The sequence below is a fragment of the Rhinoderma darwinii genome, chromosome 6 (genome assembly GCF_050947455.1).
Source record: "Rhinoderma darwinii isolate aRhiDar2 chromosome 6, aRhiDar2.hap1, whole genome shotgun sequence".
NCBI classification, from domain to species: domain Eukaryota; kingdom Metazoa; phylum Chordata; class Amphibia; order Anura; family Rhinodermatidae; genus Rhinoderma; species Rhinoderma darwinii.
The window spans coordinates 70,392,006-70,417,961 of NC_134692.1; the positions used below are offsets into that span (position 1 = coordinate 70,392,006).

The 25,956-nt window shown below is 43.8% G+C and overlaps 1 protein-coding gene across 1 annotated transcript in view; it reads left to right on the forward strand.

Annotated features, from left to right (window-relative positions):
• HIBCH (3-hydroxyisobutyryl-CoA hydrolase) overlaps positions 1-25,956 on the forward strand; it is a 267,813-nt gene that overhangs the window by 96,851 nt on the left and 145,006 nt on the right. The window contains exon 6 of the mRNA XM_075829922.1: positions 7,522-7,574. Coding sequence (XP_075686037.1) covers positions 7,522-7,574 — 53 coding nt within the window. The remainder of the gene's footprint in view (positions 1-7,521; positions 7,575-25,956) is intronic.

The window sequence follows — 25,956 nt, forward strand, 5'->3', positions numbered from 1 at the left end:
TCCTTGGTATAGTGAGAATTTTTAGTTTTGTTTTAGGTGTTTTTTGACAAATTTTAAATGGGGCTGGTCAGTAAAAAAATGAATAATTGGTCATGGCCAGTATGGGAGACAGAAAAGGTGAATGAAGAATAAATAAATTAAAAATCTAAGGAGGTACGGTATATTTTTAAACATTGTTTCATACACAGGCCGGGATTTGTGGGACACATCTCACATTGGTATGTGGTGTCCTTACGAATGCCTCGCTTGGCGCACACACAGCATCTTTTTTGGGGCTTCTGTTTTTTTTCAGTGGTGGGGATTTCTGTGGGGAAATGCTGGCCGGGAATTATCCTGCTGACGGAAGAGCCGGATGAACTGCCCTCCCCTTCCTGGTCACCAAATATCAGGGACTTTATGACCTTTTCCTGAAATTGCAGGAACGTATCCCCACTGCCAGCGTATCTGTAGAGGACAAAGGCGTTGTATAAAGCCATCTATGTAAGATGCACAGACAGCTTTTTATACCATACCTTGGTGTTGCGTATGGCGCTGTATGGTTTTATGACCTGGTCAGACAGGTCAACGCCACCCATATGTTTGTTGTAGTCCTGTACACAATATGGTTTTGGGACTTGGATGGTGGATCCGCGTACAGGGACAAGGCTGCCTCTACTGTCATGAATGCTGGTCAGCATAAGGACGTCCCTTTTATCCTTATACTTCAGGAGGAGCAGATTGTCGCTGCAGACAGCTCTGCTCTCTCCTAATATTAGGATCTGACCCAGCAAATTTTTGGGGAGGCCCTTCTGATTTATGCGGATTGTTCCGCACGCCAAGGTGGATCTGGACTTTTAACAATGGGACACTGTTGTAAAAGTTGTCCAGATATAAATGATATCCGTTGCCGAGCAAAGGATGGACAATGTCCCATACAATCTTTCCACTAATTCCTAGGAAGGGGGGGCATTCTGGGGGATTTATTTGGGAGTCTTTTCCCTCATAGACCCTAAAAGAGTACGGGTAACCGGTGGCACTTTCGCAGAGTTTGTACAGTTTTATGCCGTATCGGGCTCTTTTATTGGGTAGATGCTGCCTGAAGTGCAGTCTACTCTTGAAGCTCACTAATGATTCGTCTACCGAAATATTTTGTTGGGGGGGTTTAAACTTGGGAAAAACTTTGGGAGTAGTGGGCAATCAATGGTCTTATTTTATACAGCCTATCAAAATGTAGGTCCTGTGGGGATGGGCACTGACTATTGTCATTGTAATGAAGGAATTTTACGATGGCTTCGAATCGCATCCTTGTCATTACTGTGCGGTAAAGGGGGGTGTTATATAAAATATCAAGGGACCAATAGTCTCTAATACTGGGCTTTTTTATGAGCCCAAAACTTAAAAATAAGCCCCAAAACGTCCGCAATTCCACTGCGTTTGTGGGGGTCCAATTTTGGCTTCTCCCATAAAATGAGTCGGGATTCTGGGCGATAAATTGTTCCGCATAAATTTTGGTCTGCTGGACAATTAATTCTAAAAGGGTGTCTGAAAAAAAAAAACGTTAAAATAATCAATGGGGCTAAAATCCGTAGTGTCAATTTGAATGCCTGAGAGGGCTGTAAACTCAGGCACCTGGGGGGTATAATTGTCCGCAGCTACCCATGTCAGCTCAGGCAGAGCAGGACCTACGGCTCTTCTGTGCCGACTGGGGGGGTGCAGACTCAGAGTCACTGGATGCAGAGGAAGATGGAAGCACGAACTGTGCTTCACCTTCACTCGCGCTGTCCGTATCAGAACACATCATTTGATACGCTTCCTCGGCTGTGAAGACTCTTTTGGCCATAATTTTGTTCAGGTTCACCGCCTGAAAGAATGATTAAGAAATTGTTTATTAATTATATTGATTAAAAAGTATGGCTCAACCAGCCACTAATTCCAGAACCAGGCATAAGCAAGTGATTGGCGACAAGGAAAGTGTCCAGAGTGAATGATGTCTCTCTAGCACTCAGGGACCAACTTTCCCTGCTTATTGTATAATGATTCGCTACACCCTTGCCATTAATTACAATCTATCCAGATCCTACGCGTTTCAGCACCACAGTCAAAGTGATGCCTCATCAGGGATTCCTAGATATTGATTCCTATATTGTATTGTAAAATTCTAACACTGGATAGCACTGTTCATGTGCTGATTTTAGCCTCCAGACGCGTGTACGGCTCTGATACACTGGCCGCACACGCGCCAGGAAAGCTGCAGGCTTATACGGTTGAGAGCCCGCCCTCCTAGAGTCGTCACCGGGGCAGACCGCCAATCCGCATTGAACACGACACGCTGTGACGTGCCGGAGGCGGCGCCCCTCGGTCCTAACCAACCAATGAGGGTTCCTGGACGACCAACGCGTCCATAGTAACTAGAGGACGCTAGACGCGGCTCCTGCACTACCCATTGACATGAATCAACAAAATGGATAGTGATCGAATGTCCCTACTATCACACACCACACTGTCCCTAACAAGTGGGGCAGTGTGGAGTAGAGGGAGATATAAAATATCACGGGAGCCGTCTCGACCAGAGACTAACTCCCAGTGATTACACACGTTGCCTAGCAACGTACCGTCACCTTACTAGCCAGGGGTCTCATCTCAGATGAGATGGGGCATTGCCCTTAATATCGCAAATGAAGTTCACTAGACATAAGGCCAAAACGAATTTTCGAATTTTACAATACAATATACACGAAGTACAGTAAAAAATTGTGTAGTACCGTGTTAGCCAGAGACAATATGAAAAGTATTTAACATTTCACAATACAATATAGGAATCAATATCTAGGAATCCCTGATGAGGCATCACTTTGACTGTGGTGCTGAAACGCGTAGGATCTGGATAGATTGTAATTAATGGCAAGGGTGTAGCGAATCATTATACAATAAGCAGGGAAAGTTGGTCCCTGAGTGCTAGAGAGACATCATTCACTCTGGACACTTTCCTTGTCGCCAATCACTTGCTTATGCCTGGTTCTGGAATTAGTGGCTGGTTGAGCCATACTTTTTAATCAATATAATTAATAAACAATTTCTTAATCGTTCTTTCAGGCGGTGAACATATTAAAATTTTTGAACGACATTCTTTATAAAGTCTACAGTGAATCATTTCTATAATTTTGTTCAGCTACTAACTAACTAACTTTTTTTGTAACTTTTTTTGTAACTTTTTTTTTAAAAAACATTTTTAAAATTTTTTTTTAATTTTTTTTGTAACTTTTTTTAAACATTTTTTTAACAAAAAATAAACAGCGCTACTCTCAACTGCGCAATGAGAACAGCAACCCTGCTGTATTCAAACAGTAAGCGTACCCTACCTACCAGGGGGAAAACTAAATGAGAAGTGGCATTGCTACCTAACAGGGAACTCGGGCAGTGGGCAATCTAGCGACAGAGCAGGGTGATGGCGACCAGGTACTGAGACAGGTGATCGCTGGGCACAGATCACACGGCAGAAGGACACTGTGGGTGACTGAAATTATATAATTATATATCTTACAACCAGTGGGCACCAAAGGTGGTGATCACTGGTCAGTGGGCACAACAGGGGCAGATTGCTGGGTTTTGGTTTTTTTTAAACCCTTTTTCTTCACTCTGTTCACTGGCGTCCGACTCTAACAAGCTCTCTGACAGGAATGAGCTTGTCAGAGCCGGAGATGCCGGCAAAACACTCCTCCTGCACTGTGATTTGCCTGTCAGTACTGACTGGCCAATCACATCTCATGCCGGCACAGAACCACTTTGATTGGTCCTGTGCCGCGAGTCCTGCTCGGCAACTGTCTGACAGTTGCGATCCGGACGGTGTCACCATATCTGTTGACATGGTGACAGTTTGAAGCTTGGGCGTAACTGTACGCCCTATTGCGGGAAATCACTTTGTTTTCGGACGTACAGTCATGCCCAATCGCGGGAAGGGGTTAATGAGTGCAGTGCTGCTTCAGTGTGAGCAGCGCTGCACTCTCATGTATGCCGGGGCTTTAAGAGCCCCGGACTACACCCCCACTGTTGATAGCGCAAAACCCCCTGCAGATAGCGCTACCTAAGCTCCCTCTAGGAGCGGAATCCCCGGCCAGCTGTCTGGCCGGGGATTCCCCTCCTAGAGGGAGCCCCCGAGGTCTCGCCATCCTTGCTGTAAATAGTGCCCCACATGTAGATAGTAATCCCCGCCGCCTGTACATAGCGCCACCTAAACTCACACTAGGAGCGGAATCCCCAGTATCGGATCGCTCTGTGCCGGGGATTCTGCTACTAGAGAGAGCCCCTGATGTCACTTTCCACCGCCAGGGGCTCTCTCTAAGAGCGGAATCCCCGGCTAACACTCTGACCGGGGATTTCGCTACTGGAGAAGCCCCTGGTGTGACTATCCATATATGGACAGTGATGTCAGCGGCTCTGTCTAGGAGTGGAATCTCCGGTGTCAGAAACTACTCCTGGAGCGGAATCCCCGGCCACAGTGCTGCTGAGGCAGAGGATTCCCTTTTTAGAGTTAGCCCCTAACAAAGAGACATCAAGGGCTCCCTTTAGGAGTGAAATCCCTGGCCAGATGGTTCCACTCCTACAGGGAGCTACAGTGGTGCTATTTACAGGAAGGGGGTGCCAATATGGGGGGTGTGTGCTGATACATAAAGGGGGAGTGGCACTATCTACTGGGGGAGTGGCACTATCTACTGGGGGAGTGGCACTATCTACTGGGGGAGTGGCACTATCTACTGGGGGAGTGGCGCTATCTACAGGGGGAGTGGCGCTATCTACAGGGGGAGTGGCGCTATCTACAGGGGGAGTGGCGCTATCTGCAGGGGGAGTGGCGCGATCTGCAGGGGAAGTGGCGCTATCTGCAGGGGGGATGTTTCTATCTGCAGGGGGTGGCGCTATCTGCAGGGGGTGGCGCTATCTGCAGGGGGTGGCACTATCTGCAGGGGTGGCACTATCTACAGGGGGTGATATATACAGGGGGTGTGGCACTACTCACATGGGCACTGTGGCATTATATGGGCACTACCTACAGGGTCACTGTGGCGCTACCTACATGGGCACTATGTGTGACACTATGTGGGCACTATCTACTGTGGCACTAGTGGGCACTGTGGCACTATTTACAGTGGGCACTATCTATGTGGGCACTGACCCTATCTACAGTGGGCAATGGGGCACTATCTACGGTGGTATTGCATCACTATCTACATGGGCACTATGGTGTTTTCAGGTGGCTGCGACAAAGAAAAACCCTAACAAATAAAATTCATCCATTTTTTTAACGTCCATGAAAAATCGATGGCAAATGTCGGTCAGACGGTCGGGAAATGGATTACATTTTTTAGACACACTGATGCAAAACAGCCATGAAAAACTGACAGTTTATCCTTTGTTAACTGCCCTTTTTTTCATGTCGTGTGAATGTAGCCTTTTAGCCCCCTCATCCGCTTACAGCGATCCAGGGTGACAGTGCATGTGTACATATATATATATATATATATATATATATATATATATATATATATATATATATATATATATATATGTATGGGTATGATAGAAAAAAAGTGTTGGTTTTTTTTCCTAAATTTTTTGTGATTTTTCTGCTCATAATAACATGGAATTAAATAAACTAATCTAGAAAATGAAAGCCTCATAAGTCTTGTAAAAAACAAAGTAAAAGTAGTGGTATTCAAAGTGGTTGCAAAGAAGTGCATATCAAAAGAAGTGCATATCAAAAATTGAAAATTTGACCTGGACACCGATATCAATGACCCTTGGTCATGAAAGGGTTAAAAAAGTCAAGTTAAAGTTTCTTGACTGTGTATTTAATGCGTTAAAAGTCAAGATAAAGATGGCTACATCTGTGTGTGTGTGTATATATATATATATATATGTATATATATATATATATATATATATATATATAGTGTGTGTGTATGTATGTATGTATGTATGTATGTATATGTATCTATTATATAACCGAGAAGGACGTGGTGTCCGAAGCTCACATAGAGCTCTTCCCACATAGAGCTCTTCCCACATAGAGCTCCCCCCCAAGAATAAAGTAACGTTAAAACCAAGCACACCATTGTTTTTCTTGTGAAATTCTCGATAAGTTTGATGTGTCACATGACCCTCTTCCCATTGGAAAAACTAAAGTTGGATACAAAATGGCCGACTTCAAAATGGCCGCCATGGTCAACACCCAGCTTGAAAAGTTTCCCCCCTCCCATATACTAATGTGCCACAAACAGGAAGTTAGTATCACCAACCATTCCCATTTTATTTAGGTGTATACATATAAATGGCCCACCCTGTACTGTGTGGGGCAGCTATGCGGGGCATTATACTGTGGGGGCAGCTATGCGGGGCATTATACTGTGGGGGCAGCTATGAGGGGCATTATACTGTGGGAGGAGCTGATATGGGGGGCATTATACTGTGTGGGGGCAGCTATGGGGGGCATTATACTGTGGGGCAGCTATGAGGGGCATTATACTGTGTATGGGAGGGAGGGGGGGTATTATACTGTGGGGCAGCTATGGGAAACATGCTGTGTGGGGGCAGCTATAGGGAGCTATATGCTGTGTGGGGGCAGCTATGGGGAGCATTATACTGTGTGTATGGGCAGCTATGGGGGGCATTATACGGTGTGGGGCCAGCTATGGGGAGCATTTATATATATTAAAAGACCACTACATTCCTTTTGCTAGCAAACCCGTGTAACGGGTATTCTATACTAGTGTGTATATATATATATATATATATATCTATATATATATATATATATATATATATATATATATATATATATATATATTGTGTTTGCGTGTGTGTGTGTGTGTGTATATATATATATATATGTATATGTGCCGTATATAATAATTGGATACTGTATGTCCTTATGTACAGTGCGTTCTTAAAGGAACACGTTTTACATTTATTGTGGCCACATTGGGGATGTATTTACATGTGCAGGCTTTGTTGAGGTTTTTGTTGAGGTTTTTTTTATGTAGTTTTTGAAGCCAAAACCAGGAGTGTTTTTAAATAAGTAGAGACTTAGTATATGTCCTTTATACGTTTTCTCCCTTTTTGATCTACACCAGGTTTTGGCTTCAAAAGCTGCATGAAAGAAACCTGAATAAAACCAGTTCAAAACCTGCACGTGTGAATACACCCTTACACTCTAACCACTGACATTGGCTAAGCAAAGATTGAATTATCTGCTGTAATGAAAATAATAAAACTCTTCATAGAAGAAACCTCAGCTTGAGAACTCAATAGGGGCTATACATACAGTACAAAATTTCACCAGTTATATTGATTAAAAGAAGTTCTCTGGGACTATAAAATTGATGGCCTATCGTTGACATAGTCAACAGTGGCTTGTCTTTCTTGAGCGCCGTGGCCCCTTCGTTGTTCTGTTTGGCAGGGGTAAGTCACCAATATTAACTGAATGTTATTCCTTAAAAAGTAGAGACAAAGTTTGAGATTGATTCTTTTTATGTTTTTTTCTTTTCTCAGGTTCTTTCAAAAAAACATATGTGGCACTGGTTGATGGAATTACAATGGGAGGTGTAAGTAAAGTACAATCCTACAATTAATTAGAAAAAAAAAGATCAAAAACAATGTGCTAATTAATTTCATATTACGGTGTGTTATATATATACAAAAGTAGAGATCTTGCAGCACTCCTAATGTGAAAAAATAGTGGTTTTATTCAGCCAACAAACAGCGACGTTTCTGTCCAACAATAGGACCTTTATCAAGCTTGATAAAGGTCCTATTGTTGGACAGAAACGTCGCTGTTTGTTGGCTAAATAAAACCACTATTTTTTCACATTAGGAGTGCTGCAAGATCTCTACTTTTGTATATTGCTCTGTCCTTGGATCGGGACGACTTGCCTGGCACCTATACGTTTACATCTACTGAGTGCTGCTGCTTTCTGTTGTTTTATTTATATATATATATATATATATATATATATATATATATATATATATATATATATATTACTCTAAAATGTTGTAGCACCAGGTAGCTCCACATTCAAACAGGTGATTATGGGTAATAAATTGCATGAACTAATACATGTATTTTTTTTGCTACCCCAAAATGTATCTTATTTGTATTTGGCCTGGCAAGCTTATAGTTAAACAGATACTCACTTGCCACCTGTAAGAATCATCTAATAATGGGAATGGCCTCATGCACGGCTGTTAGCAAGCAATTGGACAACCGCGCCGAACAGCATGCTGGCAAGGTTTTCGGCGGCACAGTGGCCATATGAATGGTACCGTGAGGCCTTACCCTAAGGGTGCCTGTACCCTCAGCGGTTGTGCTCCTAGATGTTGCTGGACAATCATGAACCGCACAGCAAAAACAAAAGAATGAAGGAGCCACAGCGCTGATTTAGTGCTATGTATTCTTTTAAGTTTTTTTTAATAGAATTTTTTTTAATTTTATTTTAATTTGATAATTAAACATTTCATTTTTACAGAAACAACAGATTTACAATTTAATTTGTTCCTTACCCCCTCCCCACACCTAACTCTTAACTGTCTCCTCACTACCTTTTCCTGAGTAGGACAGAGAAATAACTAAACACCTATAGACCCGTTCAATACTGTATACGTAACATGACAATAGAGTTCCAAGGTTGAGAAATATTTTTAAGATTTTTCTTTTTTTTTTTTTTTTTGTATGTTTAAGTAGCGTTCATAAGCAGTTACTTTATTAATTCAATTAAGCCATTCATAAATGGAGGTTGTATTAGGAGATAGCCAAATCCTTGCTATGACGAGTCTAGCCAGGAACATTAGCTTGAAAAAATGTCATCGCAGATTTTGTACATTTAATATTATTAACAAAGTCCAGTAAACCAGTTAAAGGGGTTAAAAACCACTCAACTCCCAATCTTTTTTGAATAGTCTCGTAAACCCTCAACCAGTATTCTTCTATCCAGCAACAGCTCCATATAATATTTTACCTGTTTGCCTCTTGAGAGAAACACCTGGGACAAGAGCTATTACATTTTTCTTGTTTTATATAAGAATAAAGGAGAGCTATATAAAATGTGCATATTATTAAACTGAATCAACTTATGATGGTTACTACTACAAAAAATTACTATAATTTTGTATATTTTCCCATTGTGTGTTGTTTATAAGACCTATTTCTTCCACCCCTTTTTGTTTGCTCTGTCTGCAGTTTTGAGGCATTTTAAATATACCTTTTGTCTAGGTCATGCAAGTTGCATTGTTTAATTCCCCCAGCGCGTCAAAAGCAAGTGCTACTAAGGTGGGGCTTGCAGTGCAAGTACTCCTACCCCTCTGCTCTGAGTGACGGCTCCATCGATCTCCTGATTGGCCGCTAGAGCGGTTACTCAGAGGAGAGATTGGCACTTACAACTTCCGCGCTGGGAGAATCAAACGTCAGTTTCTCAGTCATGCAACTTGCATGACCTAGAAGAAAAGGTATGTTTAAATGCCCTCCCTGTCCCCTATATTGCTCTGTCAGCCGTTTTGAGGCATCAAAACGGATGACAGGTTCCCTTTAAGTTTTACCATTACAAAATCTTTCTTTATGTAAACTTCTAAAGCTTGGAGAGGATTTTCTTTCTATTGGTACACCTAAACATATGCTCAAGTTGTAACAACTTGCAGATATGTGGACCCACTAGGCCACTCTGCTGTAACGGAGCAGCTGCTGATCAACAGAGTCTGTGAGGGTCAGTAAAGATAAAGTATTTGGAAGGTCATGCGTGGGTAAATGCCGGACAGTCAGGGGAAACAGGCATGTGCAGGATAATGACGTTCAGCTAGGACACCGGACTGGAGTAGTACCGTCGTCTCAGACCCTGGACTTGGCTAGGACACCGGACTGGAGTAGTGCAGTCATCTCGGACGCTCTGTTTGGCCCTTGCACCGAACACAGATGGTGAAGTCGTCTCGGACACTTGGTTTGGCACATGCACCAGACACAGATGATGAAGTCGTCTCTGACACTCGACTTAGTCAGTAGAACTAGACACGAATACGGGAAACAGGATACAGGAACCATTTGCGAGACAAACGTAGGGAAGACACAACATTGCTCAGGCAAGGAAGGAATGGGCAGAGTTCGTTTTAAAGTTCTGGAAGTGTTGGGATAGGCTGGGGAAGTTATTCCTGGTGCGTGCGAGCATCAGCCGAAGAGGAGTTCAGTGTGAGCCGAGGTCTCGGAAGGGACGAGACGCCGGCAAATGTTCAGAGGTCTGCGGTTGCGGCTGCCGGTAAGTGGAAGATGCCGGCAGTCCTCAATCGCGGCCATAACACAAGTATTTCACCAGATACAAGTTTAAATACATACTTGTTTTATGTATGATCAGTAGCATGTCCTTATCCATATATATGAAAATAGCTCCCTTTGAGGCAAATAAGAATCCACCTGCAATTCCTTGAAGGATTTCAGTTTCCCATTATGACAAATGTTAGGGTGTGTTCACACGCAGTGAGCAAAAACGTCTGAAAATACGAAGCTGTTTTCAGGCAAAAACAGCTCCTGATTTTCAGAATTTTTTTTTAACAACTCGCGTTTTTCGCAGCGTTTTTTACGGCCGCTTTTGGAGCTGTTTTTCAATGGAGTCAATGAAAAACGCTTCCAAAAACGTCCCACGAAGTGTCCTGCACTTCTTTTGTTGAGCCTGTAAAATTAAGGTTTGTGGGAATAGAACATCGTAAACCCATTGAAAGCAATGGGCAGATGTTTGTAGGCGTATTAGGGGCGTTTTTTCAGGCGTAATTCGAGGCGTAAAATGCCCGAATTACGTCTGAAAACACTGCGTGTGAACATACCCTTACAAACATAGTTTATACCTCTATTTTTCCAGGAGATTAAAACACCCGTTATTTTTTCAATCACATTAAGGGGCATGTGTCATCATATTGTTTACATCAAGTTTTTATGTTAAACAAATTTTTTAAGATTTTTGGGTGTTTTTTTTATTTTTTTATTTTCTATGTCATTATCTATATTAGATCTTAATCCGGAAATATTGCAGTTTTTACTCTGGCCACTGAACCTCACAATAGACTGACACTTCCTGTTCTGTAGAGATCACTTCTCAGCAGTCATATCATTATCATCACAGGCAGAATTATAATGACAGGTAACACTTATATAGATAATGCAGTATCCACCATGGTGATGGACACAGCTATACCTTGTTGCACAATGATCATTGCACAGGACACGAAACATGCCTAGAATATACTCCCATAGAAGTTAATGAGTCCCCTTCCTGTTCATAGATTCCTTGGTCCATGTGGCTGCTGTAAATCATATCTCCAAATGCTGTTAACAAGCAGCTCAGACGAGAAGGGTTCCCCTATAATCATATACAGAAAATAGAATTACAAATTCTTCAATCAAAAAATAAAAACAGATTAGATTGGTTTTAATTAGGGAAAAAAATATAGGTGATACATGCATCCTTCTACACCATTGAAAGTGTATTCTCATCTCAAACATTTATGTCATAGCTATAGGATATCCCATTAATGTACGATAGATGCGGGTCCCACCTCTGGCACCCGCACGTACCTCTAGAACAGGCGCCCGCAACCCCTGCACTACCTTCTCTCACTGTCTCTGGGCTCCAGTCACAATGTTTCTGTAGCTCCCAAGTTCTGGAAACAGCGTAGCTCGCTTTGTTACGCTGTTTCTATAACTCCCGTTCACTTCGATGGGAGTTATTTAAACAGCGTAGCGCAGCAAGCTCGGGTGTTTCCGTACTGCCCAATTGGGCTTATTCCAGAACACGGAAAAATATTGGAGAAATCACAAATACTTTTTGACATTAAATACCTCATAAAACTAACGATTCATCCCCAATCACAGTCTAATTAAGAGGATAGAAAGTACATGGGATTACTAATCATAAACTTAAAGAGACTGTCTCCACATTATAAGTGCCCTATCTCCTAAATAAGGAGATCGGCGCTGTAATGTAGGTGACAGTAATGCTTTTTATTTAAAAAAACGATCTATTTTCACAACGTTAGGAGCGATTTTGGTTTATGCTAATGAGTTTCTTAATGCCCAAGTGGGCGTATTTTTACTTTCGACCAAGTGGGCGTTGTACAGAGGAGTGTATGACGCTGACCAATCGGCATCATGCACTCCTCTCCATTCATTTAGACAGCAGAATCGCGTTCTTACTAGAACATGATCTGCAGCCACATACACAGCGATTCTGCTTGATTAACATTAATCCAGTGTCCTGATAATGAATATACATGACCATCCAGCCTGGACGTCATGTGTATTCAGAATCCTGACACTTCTGAATCTTTTCTCTGAGATTTACAGCAAGGGAAACGAAAACTCGTTTACCTCCGTAATCTCGCGAGATTTCGTATCCGTTGCTGGAATCTCACAGAAAAGATTCAGAAGTGTCAGGATTCTGAATACACATGACGTCCAGGCTGGATGGTCATGTGTATTCATTATCAGGACACTGGACACTGTGTATGTGGCTGCAGATCATGTTCTAGTAAGAACGCGATTCTGCTGTCTAAATGAATGGAGAGGAGTGTATGATGCCTTATGTAGGAGATAGGGCACATATAATGTGGTGACAGAGCCTCTTTAACCTTTAATTGAAATATAGTACAACCGGATGGTGGGTATAAAATAGCCCACTGCCTCTTTATTAAAGGTTTAAATAGTTAATAGAAAACCAACATTGTACTCATAACCAAATTTAATCTAAAAGGAAGTTAACCATTTCACGAGCAGGCATAGCTCAAGCCTGATAATTAACCAAACATATGTTCCCTCAAACCTTGAGCGTCTTACCCCTGTACAACAAAGAAGACCGTGACAACAGATTTAACTACACAATAAATAACAAAATACCAAACAAAATTGTGGGTGGTTGGGTGGGGCAGCTTCTCTGGCCCTTATCTTCAGGAGTACCAGTGGTCTTACCAAGACCATTGTGGATTCTCCTCTTGTATTTTGAGCCAAAGATCATGGCCCTTTACTGCAGCTGACAGAAATAAAAATAGTAAATGTTGCTATCAGAATTTCTCAGTTAGGCAGTGCAGGTTGTGGGCCTGAAACTTCAGGTGATCATATTTCAGCATACAGGTAAGGTATACATATAGTTTTCTGACTTCTCTAACCCACAACAATAGGCTGTGATCCCCTAGGGAAAGCCGCTTATGGCTATCCCCAAGGGATGTTCAGGCCGCTGACATGAACAGAAATAACGTATAACATAGATATCATACTCCCCACCAAATCAGGAAATCGGTCAACAAAACTGAAAAGAAAAGGAGGTGTTCGGGAAGACCCGTGCAGCAAAAGGAAAGCGGTCCTGCACTGCCAGCATGGGAAAAGCCAGACCTATTTAAAAATGGGTTTTCTTTATGAGACAACCTTTTTAATAAGTGTCATTTTCTCAGACTGGTTTCACACAGCCATAACAGAATCGTATGTTTAATGTCAGTATTACAGCCGCAAAAACCATACGATTTGTTATGATCTAAGTTTGGTTCAGTACATCTGCGAGGGGTGCAGGTATTGGCACTATAAATCCTGCAGTAAAATGTGTCTGTATTGTGATCATGTGAAACCAGCTTTACACTTCACAAGCAAAGAGCTTTAGGATGGAAAGCAGAATGATTTTATATTACATCCTTACTATGTTTCTTCTTAGCACACATTTTGATGAAATTGTATAAGCTGATCTGTGATGACAAGGGGATCACATACTTTCACTGTTCGCAACATCCTGAGCATCGGGATTGTACAGGGCATAGCTCTGCAATCATCTTCTGAACACCACCATAAAACAGCAGCGCATCAAAAGTCTCCTGAACGGCTGTGGTGAAAACCCAATATGTCGGTCATTAGGGGTTAAAACTTTGCGGGGAAAAAACTTTATTTTGATTAGTGTGAGTAAAATCTCTGTACGTTTCTGTGGTAGACGTACAGTAGTTCTATAGGATGAACATATGATAAATGTAGAAAGTCAGGTAGTGTAGGCCTGGCCAAAAGTTTTCAGACTGACACAAATTTTGGTTTTCAGAAAGTTTGCTGCTTCAGTTTTTATAGTGTCAATTTGCATTAACTCTAGATTGTTATGAAAAGTGATCAGATGAATTGCAATTAATTGCTCTGTCATTCCTTGCCATGAAAATTAATTTAATCACAAAAAAACATTTCCAGTGCATTTCAGCCATGCCACAAAATGACCTGCTAACATAATTTCAGTGATGATCTCGTTACCTCAGGAGAAAGTGTAACGAGGACAAGGCAGCTGATATCACTCTGTCATGCTGATTGAATTATAGGAGCAGACTGGTTGCTTTAAAACGGGGATGGGTCTTGAAATCATTGTCTTCTTCTGTTAGGCCTCATTCACACGGCAGGGTTTCCCGGCCGGGTGCCGGCCATTCATAAATCGGCCGGCACCCGGCTGCATTAGGAATAATAGACCCCTAATGGGGCTATTCACACGACCGATTTTTTGACGGCCGGGAAAACCGCCCATCAAAAAATAGGATATGCTCTATTTTCGCCCGGGTACCCGGCCGCCCGGCTCCCATAGAAGTCTATGGGGCCGGGTAATACCCGGCCATCACCGGGATGTGTCCCGAGTGACGGTCGGGTTTTCCGGCTCTTGCGCTCTATCTCCTCCTCCTCACAGCGCAGAGTGCATGTGAGGAGGAGGAGTTGATGCCATTCTGACGAATGGCATCGCTGTACACGGTGTGGCAGGGCCGGGGTGTACAGCAGGTGGAAGGGAGCGCTGCGCTGGCTCCCTTCTCCTGCTTGTTTTAAAAGCGCCCTGGCCCGGCGACACCTTTGATGGCGCCGCTAGCAGCTGCAGCAGCTGCTGCAGCTGCTACTACTGTAGCGACGCCACTATAGCAGAGCAGGGAGGTATCTCCCCGCTCTGCTATAGTGCTACCCGCACTTTAGCTCCTTGAAGGAGCGGAATCCCCGTGTGTTCGGGGATTCCGCTCCTGGACAGAGCGCTTGATGTCTCTGTCCATATCTGGGCAGTGACATCAGGGGAAACTCCTGAAGCGGAATCCCCGAACACATGGGGATTCCCCTTCAGGAGTTGCCGCTGATGTCACTGTCCGGATCTGCCCGGCCCGGCACGGATGCATAACTTAATGCAAACCGGCCGGGCAGAATGGCCGATTTTACCGGCCGGCACTCGTGCTCGGACGCGACCCGGTCGTGTGAATCCCGCCTTAGGCTGGGTTCACACGACCTATTTTCAGGCGTAAACGAGGCGTATTATGCCTCGATTTACGCCTGAAAATAGGGCTACAATACGTCGGCAAACATCTGCCCATTCATTTGAATGGGTTTACCGACGTACTGTGCAGACAACCTGTCATTTACGCGTCGTCGTTTGACAGCTGTCAAACGACGACGCGTAAAAATACAGCCTCGTCAAAAGAAGTGCAGGACACTTCTTTCAGACGCAATTTGAGCCGTTCTTCATTGAACTCAATGAAGCACAGCTCAAAATTTACGGCTGTCAGAGAAGCCTCGCAAAATGCGAGGAGGAGCATTTACGACTGAAACGAGGCAGCTTTTTTCTCCTGAAAACAGTCTGTCTTTTCGCACGTAAATGCTATCGTGTGCACATACCCTTACTCCATTCCTGCTGCAGCCACTTTTGACCTTCCTGACAGAGCCTTATTTTTAAAATCTGACGTATCACTTTATGTGGTAATAACTTTGGAATGCTTTTACCTATCCAAGCGATTCTGAGATTGTTTTCTCATGACACCTTGGACTTTAAGTTAGTGGTAAAATTTGGTCATTACATTCAGTATTTAATTGTGAAAAACAGCAAAGTTTAGCGAAAAATTTTCATTTTTCTAAATTTAAATGTATCTGCTTGGAAGACAGTAATATCAATACAAAATAGTTGCTAATTAACATCTCCCATATATCTACTTTAGAATGGCATCGTTTTTTGAATGTCCCTTTATTTTTCTAGGACGTTACAAGGCTTAGAACTTTAGCAGCAATTTCTCAGATTTTCCCCAAAAATGTAAAAGGCTATTTTTACAGGGACCAGTTGGTTGTAAAGTGGCTTTAAAGAGGCTCTGTCACCAGATTTTGAAACCCCTATCTGCTATTGCAGCAGATAGGCGCTGCAATGTAGATTACAGTAACGTTTTTATTTTTAAAAAACGAGCATTTTTGGCCAAGTTATGACCATTTTTGTATTTATGCAAATGAGGCTTGCAAAAGTACAACTGGGAGTGTTGAAAAGTAAAAGTACAACTGGGCGTGTATTATGTGCGTACATCAGGACGTTTTTACTTCTTTTACTAGCTGGGGGTTCTGACGAGAAGTATCATCCACTTCTCTTCAGAACGCCCAGCTTCTGGCGGTGCAGATCTGTGACGTCACTCACTTCCTGCCTCAGGTCCTGCATCGTGTCGGCCACATCGGCACCAGAGGCTACAGATGATTCTGCAGCAGCATCGGCGTTTGCAGGTAAGTCGATGTAGCTACTTACCTGCAAACGCTGATGCTGCAGAATCAACTGATGCCTCTAGTGCCGATGTGTCCTCGCTCGTCTGACACGATGCAGGACCTGGGGAAGTGACGTCACAGCGTGATCTGCCAGAAGCTGGGCGTTCTGAAGAGAAGTGGATGATACTTGTCGTCAGAACGCCCAGCTAGTAAAAGAAGTAAAAACGCCCCGATGTACGCACATAATACACGCCCACTTGTACTTTTACTTTTCAACACGCTCAGTTGTACTTTTGCAAGCCTCATTTGCATAAATACAAAAATGGTCATAACTTGGCCAAAAATGCTCGTTTTTTAAAAATAAAAACGTTACTGTAATCTATATTGCAGCGCCGATCTGCTGCAATAGCAGATAGGGGTTGCAAAATCTGGTGACAGAGCCTCTTTAAGGGTCCATACAATACAAACCCCCATAAGTTACCCCATTTTAAAGACTGCACCCCCTCAAAGTATTCAAAACAGCATTTAGAAAGTTTCTTAATCATTTAGACGCCTCACAAGAATTAAAGCAAAGTAGAGGTGACGTCTAAAAATTTCATTTTTTTTTTGCAGAAATTAATTTTACAATTATTTTTTTTCTGGAACACCGAAGGTTTTACCAGAGGAACACAACTCAATATTTATTGCCCAGATTCTGCAGTTTTTAGAAATATCCCACATGTGGCCTTATTGTGCAAATGGACTGAAACACAGGCCTCCAAATGGACTTCTTTTTATTAGAATATATTTTAGGCAAAATGTTAGGTTTGAAGAGGTTTTGTGATGCCAAAACAAAGGAAACACCCCAAAAAGACCCCATTTTGGCAAATACACCCCACAAGGAATTCATCTAGGGGTGTAGTGAGCATTTTGACTCCACAGGTGTTTCATATATTTTATTCTAATTTCTATGTGAAAATGAAAAATGAATTTTTTTTCCAATAAGATGTAGTTTTAGCTAAAAAAACAACAATGTCCACAAGGAATAAAGAAGAAAAAAATTCCTTACATTTGTAAAGCAACTTCTCTGGAGTACGGAGATACCCCATATGTGGTCATAAACTGCTGTTTGGGAACACGGCAAGGATCAGAAAGGAAGGAGCGCCATTTAGCTTTTGGAGCACAGAATTTGCTGGATTGGTTTCTTGACACCATGTCTCTTTTGCAAAGCCCCTAAGGTACCAGTACAGAGGAAAGTACCCAAAAGTGACCCCATTTACAAAACGACACCCCTTGAGGAACTCATCTAGGGGTGTAGTAGGCATTTTGACCCCACAGGTGTTACATAGATTTTATTAGAATTGGTAAGTGGGGGAAAAAAAATAAAAATTTAGCTTTAGCTCAAAATTTTTCATTTTCTCAACAAATAAAGAAAAAATAGCACCCCAACATTACGGCAATACCCCATATGTGTTCATAAACTGCTGTTTGGGCACACAGTAGGGAAGGAGTGCCATTTGGCTTTTGGATTACAGATTTTTGCTGGATTGATTTCTGGGCACTATGTCGTATTTGCAAAGCCCCTGTGGGACCAAAACAGTGGAACCCCCCCCCCCAGAAGTGACCCCATTTTGGAAACTAAACCCCTCAAGCATTCACTTAGGGGTGTAGTGAGCATGTTAACCCCACAAGTGTTTTGCAGAAATTAGTATGCACTCAATGTTGCAGAGTGAATATTTGAATTTTTCCATAGATATGCCAATATGTCTTGTGCCACCAAAACATGACAGCTCTCTAATTATTATGCTGTGTTTCCCGGTTTTTGAAACACCCTACATGTGGCCCTAATATTTTGCCTGGACATTCGACAGGGCTCCGGAGTGAAAGAGTACCATGCAAAATTGAGGCCTAATTTTACAATTTGCAAAGTATAGGTTCACATTTGAGGGGCCCTGATGTGAAATAATAAAAGAAACCCCTGAGAAGTGACCCCATTTTGGAAACTACGCCCCTCAAGGCATTTATGAAGGGGTGTAATGAGCATTTTCACCCCACGGGTCTTTTCCATAAATGATTGCGCTGCGGATTTTCCCTAGATATGCCATTTCTGTGGCAAATATGTTGTGCCCATCTTGTGGCACTGGAGACACACACCCCAAAAATTGTTAAAAGGGTTCTCCCGGATATGGCAATGCCATATATGTGGAAGTAGATAGAATTGTATCCTGCAATTTTGTTTTTACATCTGGTGTACACCACCACAAATTAAATCCAAATGTAAGGGAAAAGGGAGGATAGATAGGGAATAACGATGTAACAAAAAACGTAACTTTTATTGTATTACCTGTAAAATATGTATCTATATGCTAATATTTCTTTTTATTATTTTTTTTTATATTATATAATTTAAAAAGATATGACAATAGTAGGTTAGGTGGGTTATTTACTATTCTACAGGAAAGATGCTTTCAGTCAACACTCTATGTTCTTAATATTGTATATGCCAGCCTCACCACACCCGAGTGTCCGCTTATTTGTACAGTGAGCCTTCTTTATTTAACACACACACACTCCTATTTGTCAATGTATATAGATAACAAAGCCCATTCATTTATCAACGATCAATCCGTGCAGCGTCTATTGTGAATTCTGCACGATCTCCGGCATGCACACGTGGAGAGGCGGTCGGCCGTGTCCACCTCTCCTGTTTCCTCCCTTCGATATATGTATTCGCCAGTGTGTGCCAGAGATGTGACATTATGTTGGGCTACTAGCTGACCCTTGTGGATAAATTAGCTGTCCCTTAGGCCTCATGCACACGACCGTATTTTTTCCCACCCGTAAATACTGGCGTAAATACGGGTCCGGTGTCACACGTATTCCACCCGTTTTGCACCAGTATTTACGAACCCGTGCTCGTAAATATGGGTCCGGTGTCACACGTATTCCACCCGTATTTACGAGCACGTTTTTGGCGGCAAAATAGCACTGCACTAATCGGCAGCCCCTTCTCTCTATCAGTGCAGGATAGAGAGAAGGGACAGCCTTTTCTGTAATAAAAGTTAAAGAAATTCATACTTACCCGGCCGTTGTCTTGGTGACGCGTCCCTCTCTTCACATCCAGCCCGACATCCCTGGATGACGCGGCAGTCCATGTGACCGCTGCAGCCTGTGATTGACCTGTGATTGGCTGCAGCGGTCACATGGCCTGAAACGTCATCCAGGACGTCGGGCCGGATGTCGAGAGGGACGCGTCACCAAGGCAACGGGCGGGAGACCGGACTGGAGGAAGCAGGAAGTTCTCGGTAAGTATGAACGTCTTTGATTTTTATTTTTTACAGGTTTATTCTGATCGGTAGTCACTGTCCAGGGTGCTGAAAGAGTTACTGCCGATCAGTTAACTCTTTCAGCTCCCTGGACAGTGACTATTTACTGACGTCGCTTAGCAACGCTGCCGTAATGACGGGTGCACACATGTAGCCACCCGTCATTACGAGAGCTCCATAGACTTCTATGGACTGTCCGTGCCGTTATTACGGCCTGAAATAGGACATGTTCTATCTTTTTCAACTGCACGGGCACCTTCCCGTGAGAAAACGGGAAGGCACCCGTCGCCAATAGAAGTCTATGAGCCCGTTATTAGGGGTCGTAATTACGACCCGTAATAACGGGAGTTTTTACGGTCGTGTGCATGAGGCCTAAGTGTACTATCGTAGCGTCCCGACGCGTGTTTCGCCAAGTAACTTTCGGCTCCTTCTGGGAACACATAAAAAAATAAATACCATATAGATGCATATTTTAAAGGTAATACAATAAAAGATACGTTTTTTGTTACATCGCTATTCCCTATCTATCCTCCCTTTTCCCTTACATTTGGATATATGTGGAAGTAAACGGCTGTTTGGGCACACTGTAGGGCTCAGAAGGGAGGGAGCGCCATTTGGCTTTTGGAGCGTGGATTTTGCTTGGTAGTAGTTTTTCTTGGAGTTTTACTGGTATTTTAGTTTATAATGTGGGGGTACATGTAAGCTGGGCAGAGTACATCAGGGGCATAGTCAGGTGGTATAATTGCTGGGAAGTGTTGTCCTGCTATAATACGGGCATCCTCGCTTCTAGCAGATATGTTTGGGCCCTCCCCTTCTTGGTTCCCTGATTTTAGGGCCTTGATAAATCACCTCTTGAAACAGAAGAAATGTTCCCCTCTTATTGGAGCCTTAACTAATTTTATATTTTCATAGGCGTAGTGGTATGAGGGATTTTTTTTGCAGGACGAGCTGTAGTTTTTATTGGTACAATTTTGGGGTAAATGTTTTTTGATCACTTTTTATCCTACCTTTTGGGAGTCAAGGTGACCAAAAAACAGCAATTCTGGCATAATGTTTTAGTTGTTTTTTTTATACAGCATTTACCATGCATTATAAATTAACTTTATTCTGCGGGTCAGTACGATTCCATCGATACCAAATTTATAGCACTTTTTTATGTTTTACCATTTTTTTCTCAATAAAATTACTTTTGTAAAAAGAATGTATTTTTTTTGTCGCCATGTTGTTAGAACCATAACTTTTTAATTTTTTTTTTATCAACGAACCTGTATGAGGGCTTGTTTTTTGCAGGATGAACTATAGTTTTTATAGGTACATGTAATGACGGGGGTAGGGAAACGGACAAGTGAGCCCTAATCTACCCGCCAATCTGTCCCTGCCTACTTGCAATGACCCGCCCTAGGCGACGGGGTACAACTGGGCGGCGGTCCCTACGCTCAGTAAGTGCATGAGACAAACAGACAAGGGAACACAAAGCAAAGGGAAATGGGGCAGTTGCCCACGGCAACACCGTGAGCAACAAGAGTGGTGAACGAGCCGAGTCAAACCAGGAGTGCACGAGGTACCAAATGCAGAGCAGGAGAGTAGTCAGAAAGCCAGGGTCAGTATGGAGCAGGATCAAATAGTTAGAAGCTGTAGCTGGGCCAGGAAACCACACGAGAAGAATCACAAGCAAAGGAGGAACAGGAAAGGCAGGTATAATTAGACAGAGGGCGGGAGCTAGCTCCGTCTGGCCAGGCTGCGATAGGCTCTCCCACTCCTAAGCCTGCCATCCTGAGTGGTGGAAGCTGGAGTCAGTCTCAGAGACATAGACTCAGGTGCAGACTGATTACCTATGGGCGTATACACAGAAGTTGTGCCTGGCAGATCCTTTACAGTACAATTTTTTGATACATTTTGATCACTTTTTAGACCAATATTTGTAGGGCAAAGTGACCAAAAAACAGAAATTCTGGCATTGTTTCTTCCTTTTTTTGTACGCTGTTCACTGCATGGAATAAATAACATTATATTTTTATAGTTCAGGCCGTTACGGTCGCGGCGATACCAAATATATATGCTTTATTTATCTTTTTCAATAATAAAGAACTTGATAAGTGAAAAAGGGTGATTGTGTTTTATTTTATAACTTTAAAGTGTAGATAAACGTTCGACAAACTTCTGACATGTCATAGTGACTTGTCAGAAGTTTGTATTGTTGGGGGTCCGAGCACGGAGCACAAAGACCCCGACCAATCGCTAGAACGAAGCAGCTGAAGAGTTTGTGTGAGCGCTCAGCTGCTTCGTTTCTGTTCGGCTTTTTCCGGAAATAAATGTATCGGTGTACGGACTCAATAGAAAGTCTATGAGCCCGTACACTGATACATCGGCTTTCTGGAAATAGCCGAACAGACACGAAGCAACTGAGCACTCACACGAGCACTTCAGCTGCGTCGTTCTAGTGATTGGTGGGGGTCTCTGTGCTCGGACCCCACCAATACAAACTTCTGACATGTCACCAGGGGCGTAACTAGGAAAGACTGGGCCCCATAGCAAACTTTTGACTGGGGCCCCCCCTCCCCTGGGTGTCACACAACCCCCCCCTTGTAGATAGTGCCTTTTTTACAGCCCCCCTGTAGATAACGCCATACAGCCCCCTTTGTAGATAACGCCATACAGCCCCCCTGTAGATAACGCCATACAGCCCCCTGTAGATAACGCCATACAGCCCCCTGTAGATAACGCCATACAGCCCCATTTGTAGATAACGCCATACAGCCCCCACTGTAGAGAACGCCATATAGCCCCCTTTGTAGATAACGCCATACAGCCCCCTTTGTAGATAACGCCATACAGCCCCCTTTGTAGATAACGCCATACAGCCCCCTTTGTAGATAACGCCATACAGCCCCCACTGTAGAGAACGCCATATAGCCCCCTTTGTAGATAACGCCATACAGCCCCCTGTAGATAACACTATACAGCCCCCTGTAGATAACGCCATACAGCCCCCCTGTAGATAACGCCATACAGCCCCCTGTAGATAACGCCATACAGCCCCCTGTAGATAACGCCATACAGCCCCCTTTGTAGATAACGCCATACAGCCCCCACTGTAGAGAACGCCATATAGCCCCCTTTGTAGATAACGCCATACAGCCCCCTTTGTAGATAACGCCATACAGCCCCCTCTGTAGATAACGGCATACAGCCCCCTCTGTAGATAGCGCCATACAGCCCCCCTGTAGATAGCGCCATACAGCCCCCTTTGTAGATAACGCCATACAGCCCCCACTGTAGAGAACGCCATACAGCCCCCTTTGTAGATAACACCATACAGCCCCCTTTGTAGATAACGGCATACAGCCCCCTTTGTAGATAACGCCATACAGCCCCCTTTGTAGATAACGCCATAGAGCCCCCTTTGTAGATAACGCCATACAGCCCCCTTTGTAGATAACGCCATACAGCCCCCTTTGTAGATAACGCCATACAGCCCCCTTTGTAGATAACGCCATACAGCCCCCTGTAGATAACGCCATACAGCCCCCTGTAGATAACGCCATACAGCCCCCTCTGTAGATAACGCCATACAGCCCCCTTTGTAGATATCTACAGAGGGGGCTGTATGGCGTTATCTACAAAGGGGGCTGTATGGCGTTATCTACAAAGGGGGCTGATCTCTACAGGGGGGTTGTATGGCGTTATCTACAGAGGGGGACTCTGTATGGCGTTATCTACAGGGGGGACTCTGTATGGCGTTATCTACACGGGGGACTCTGTATGGCGTTCTCTACAGGGGGGCCTCTGTATGCCGTTCTCTACAGGGGGGCTGTATGGCGTTATCTACAGAGGGGGCTGTATGGCGTTATCTACAGAGGGGGCTGTATGGCGTTATCTACAGAGAGGGCTGTATGGCGTTATCTACAGAGGGGGCTGTATGGCGTTATCTACAGGGGGGCTGTATGGCGTTCTCTACAGTGGGGGCTGTATGGCGTTCTCTACAGGGGGGCTGTATGGCGTTCTCTACAGGGTGGGCTGTATGGCGTTATCTACAGAGGGGTCTGTATGGCGTTATCTACAGGGGGGCTGTATGGCGTTCTCTACAGTGGGGGCTGTATGGCGTTCTCTACAGGGGGGCTGTATAGCGTTCTCTACAGGGTGGGCTGTATGGCGTTATCTACAGAGGGGGCTGTATGGCGCGAACGCCATACAACCCCCCCTGTAGAGAAGGCCATACAGCCCCCCTGTAGATAACGCCATACAGCCCCCTGTAGATAACGCCATACAGCCCCCCTGTAGATAACGCCATACAGCACCCTGTAGGGAATGCCATACAGCCCCCCCCTGTAGGGAACGCCATACAGCCCCCCCCTGTAGGGAACGCCATACAGCGTCCCCCCTCCCAAAAAAATGCGACCTACAGTGTGTCCTACAAAAGACATGTATCCCCTATCCACCGGATAGGGGATACATGTGTGATCGCTGGCAGCGATAGGGAGAACGGGGGACCGAAAGTCCCCCCAAGTTCTCCATGACTAACCTCTGACTTCCGGCGTCTGCGCAGCTCAATAAAAATGAAAGGAGTGCTGGTCACGCATGCGCACAAGCGCGACCGGCGCTCCATTCATTTCTATGGAGCTGCCGACAGACCCCAGAAGTCAGAGGTTTGTGATTGAGAATTTCAGGGGACTTTCGGTCCCCCGTTCTCCCTATCGCTGCCAGCAATCACACATGTATCCCCTGCTCTGCCGTAGTGTTCAGTGGCGTCCCGCTGTAGCAGCTATAGCGGCTGCTAGCGGAGCCTCCGGCCATGGTGGGGGCCCGTGCAGGCGGGCGACATGGGCCCCCACATGCCGCGGGCCCCGTAGCAGCCGCTACGGCTGCTATGGCGGTAGTTACGCCACTGCATGTCACTATGACATGTCAGAAGTTTGTCGAACATTTAGCTACACTTTAAACTTTTATTATATTTTTGACAACTTTTTTTTACACTTTTTTTAGTCCCACTAGGGGACTTAAAGGTTCAATTGTTAGATATTTTATTCTAATACATTGCACTACCTATGTAGTAAGGCCGGATTCACACGAGCACGTGTGCGCGCGCAAAAGGTACATAACAGCTCCGTGTGTCAGCAGCATATGATGCGTGGCTGCGTGATTTTCGCGCAGCCGCCATCATTATGACACTCTGTTGTATGTTTGTAAACAGAAAAGCATGTGGTGCTTTTCTGTTTTCATTCATAGTTATTACTGCTGTTGCGCGAATCACGCGCGTCACACGGAAGTGCTTCCGTGTGCTGCGCGTAATTTTCACGCACCCATTGACTTCAATGGGTGCGTGATGCGCGAAAAACGCACATATATAGGACATGTTGTGAGTTTTACGCAGCGGACACACGCTGCATGAAACTCACGGACTGTCTGAACGGCCCCATAGACTAACATAGGTCTGTGCGAGGCACGTGAAAATCACGCGCGTTGCACGGACGTATATCTCGTTCATCTGAATAAGCCCTAAAAGTGATAACTAAGTGGCTCGGTGAACAAAACATTGACATTTTGGGTCCATGGCCAGGAAACTCCCCAGATCTCAATCCCAGAAATTTTGATAAACTCCAAGCACTGATCAGGCAAGAATTGGTTGCCATCAGTCAGGATTTGGCCCAGGAGCTGATATCCAGCATGCCAGGGCGAATTGCAGAAGTCTTGAAAAAGGGTCAACTCTGTAAATATTGAGTCTTTGCAAAAACTGGATGTATTTGTCAATAAAAGTTTAAAAACGTATGAAATGCTTATAAATGTACTTCCGTATATAGAAACATCTGAATAAAAGATCTAAAAACACTGAAGCAGCAAACTTCGTGAAAACCAAAATTTGTCTGTCTCAAAACATTTGTCGAGGACTGTATGTTTACACAGAGCACTTTATTAAAATAACCAGCAGATGGCAGGTTTTCGCCTCTATTCATACACCCTTGCAGTTTGGGATATGAAAACTCTTTTTATGAGTTCATGAATTTGCAAAATATTAATTAATCTGCAGTCCTGTAGTGTCAGTGCTGTAACTGCATTTACTATCCAATATCTCGCCTGTCATGTATGGTTCAAATATTTAGCTAAATTTTATTCAAGATTGTGCCTGCAGGAGACAGCATTCTAAAATGTCTCATG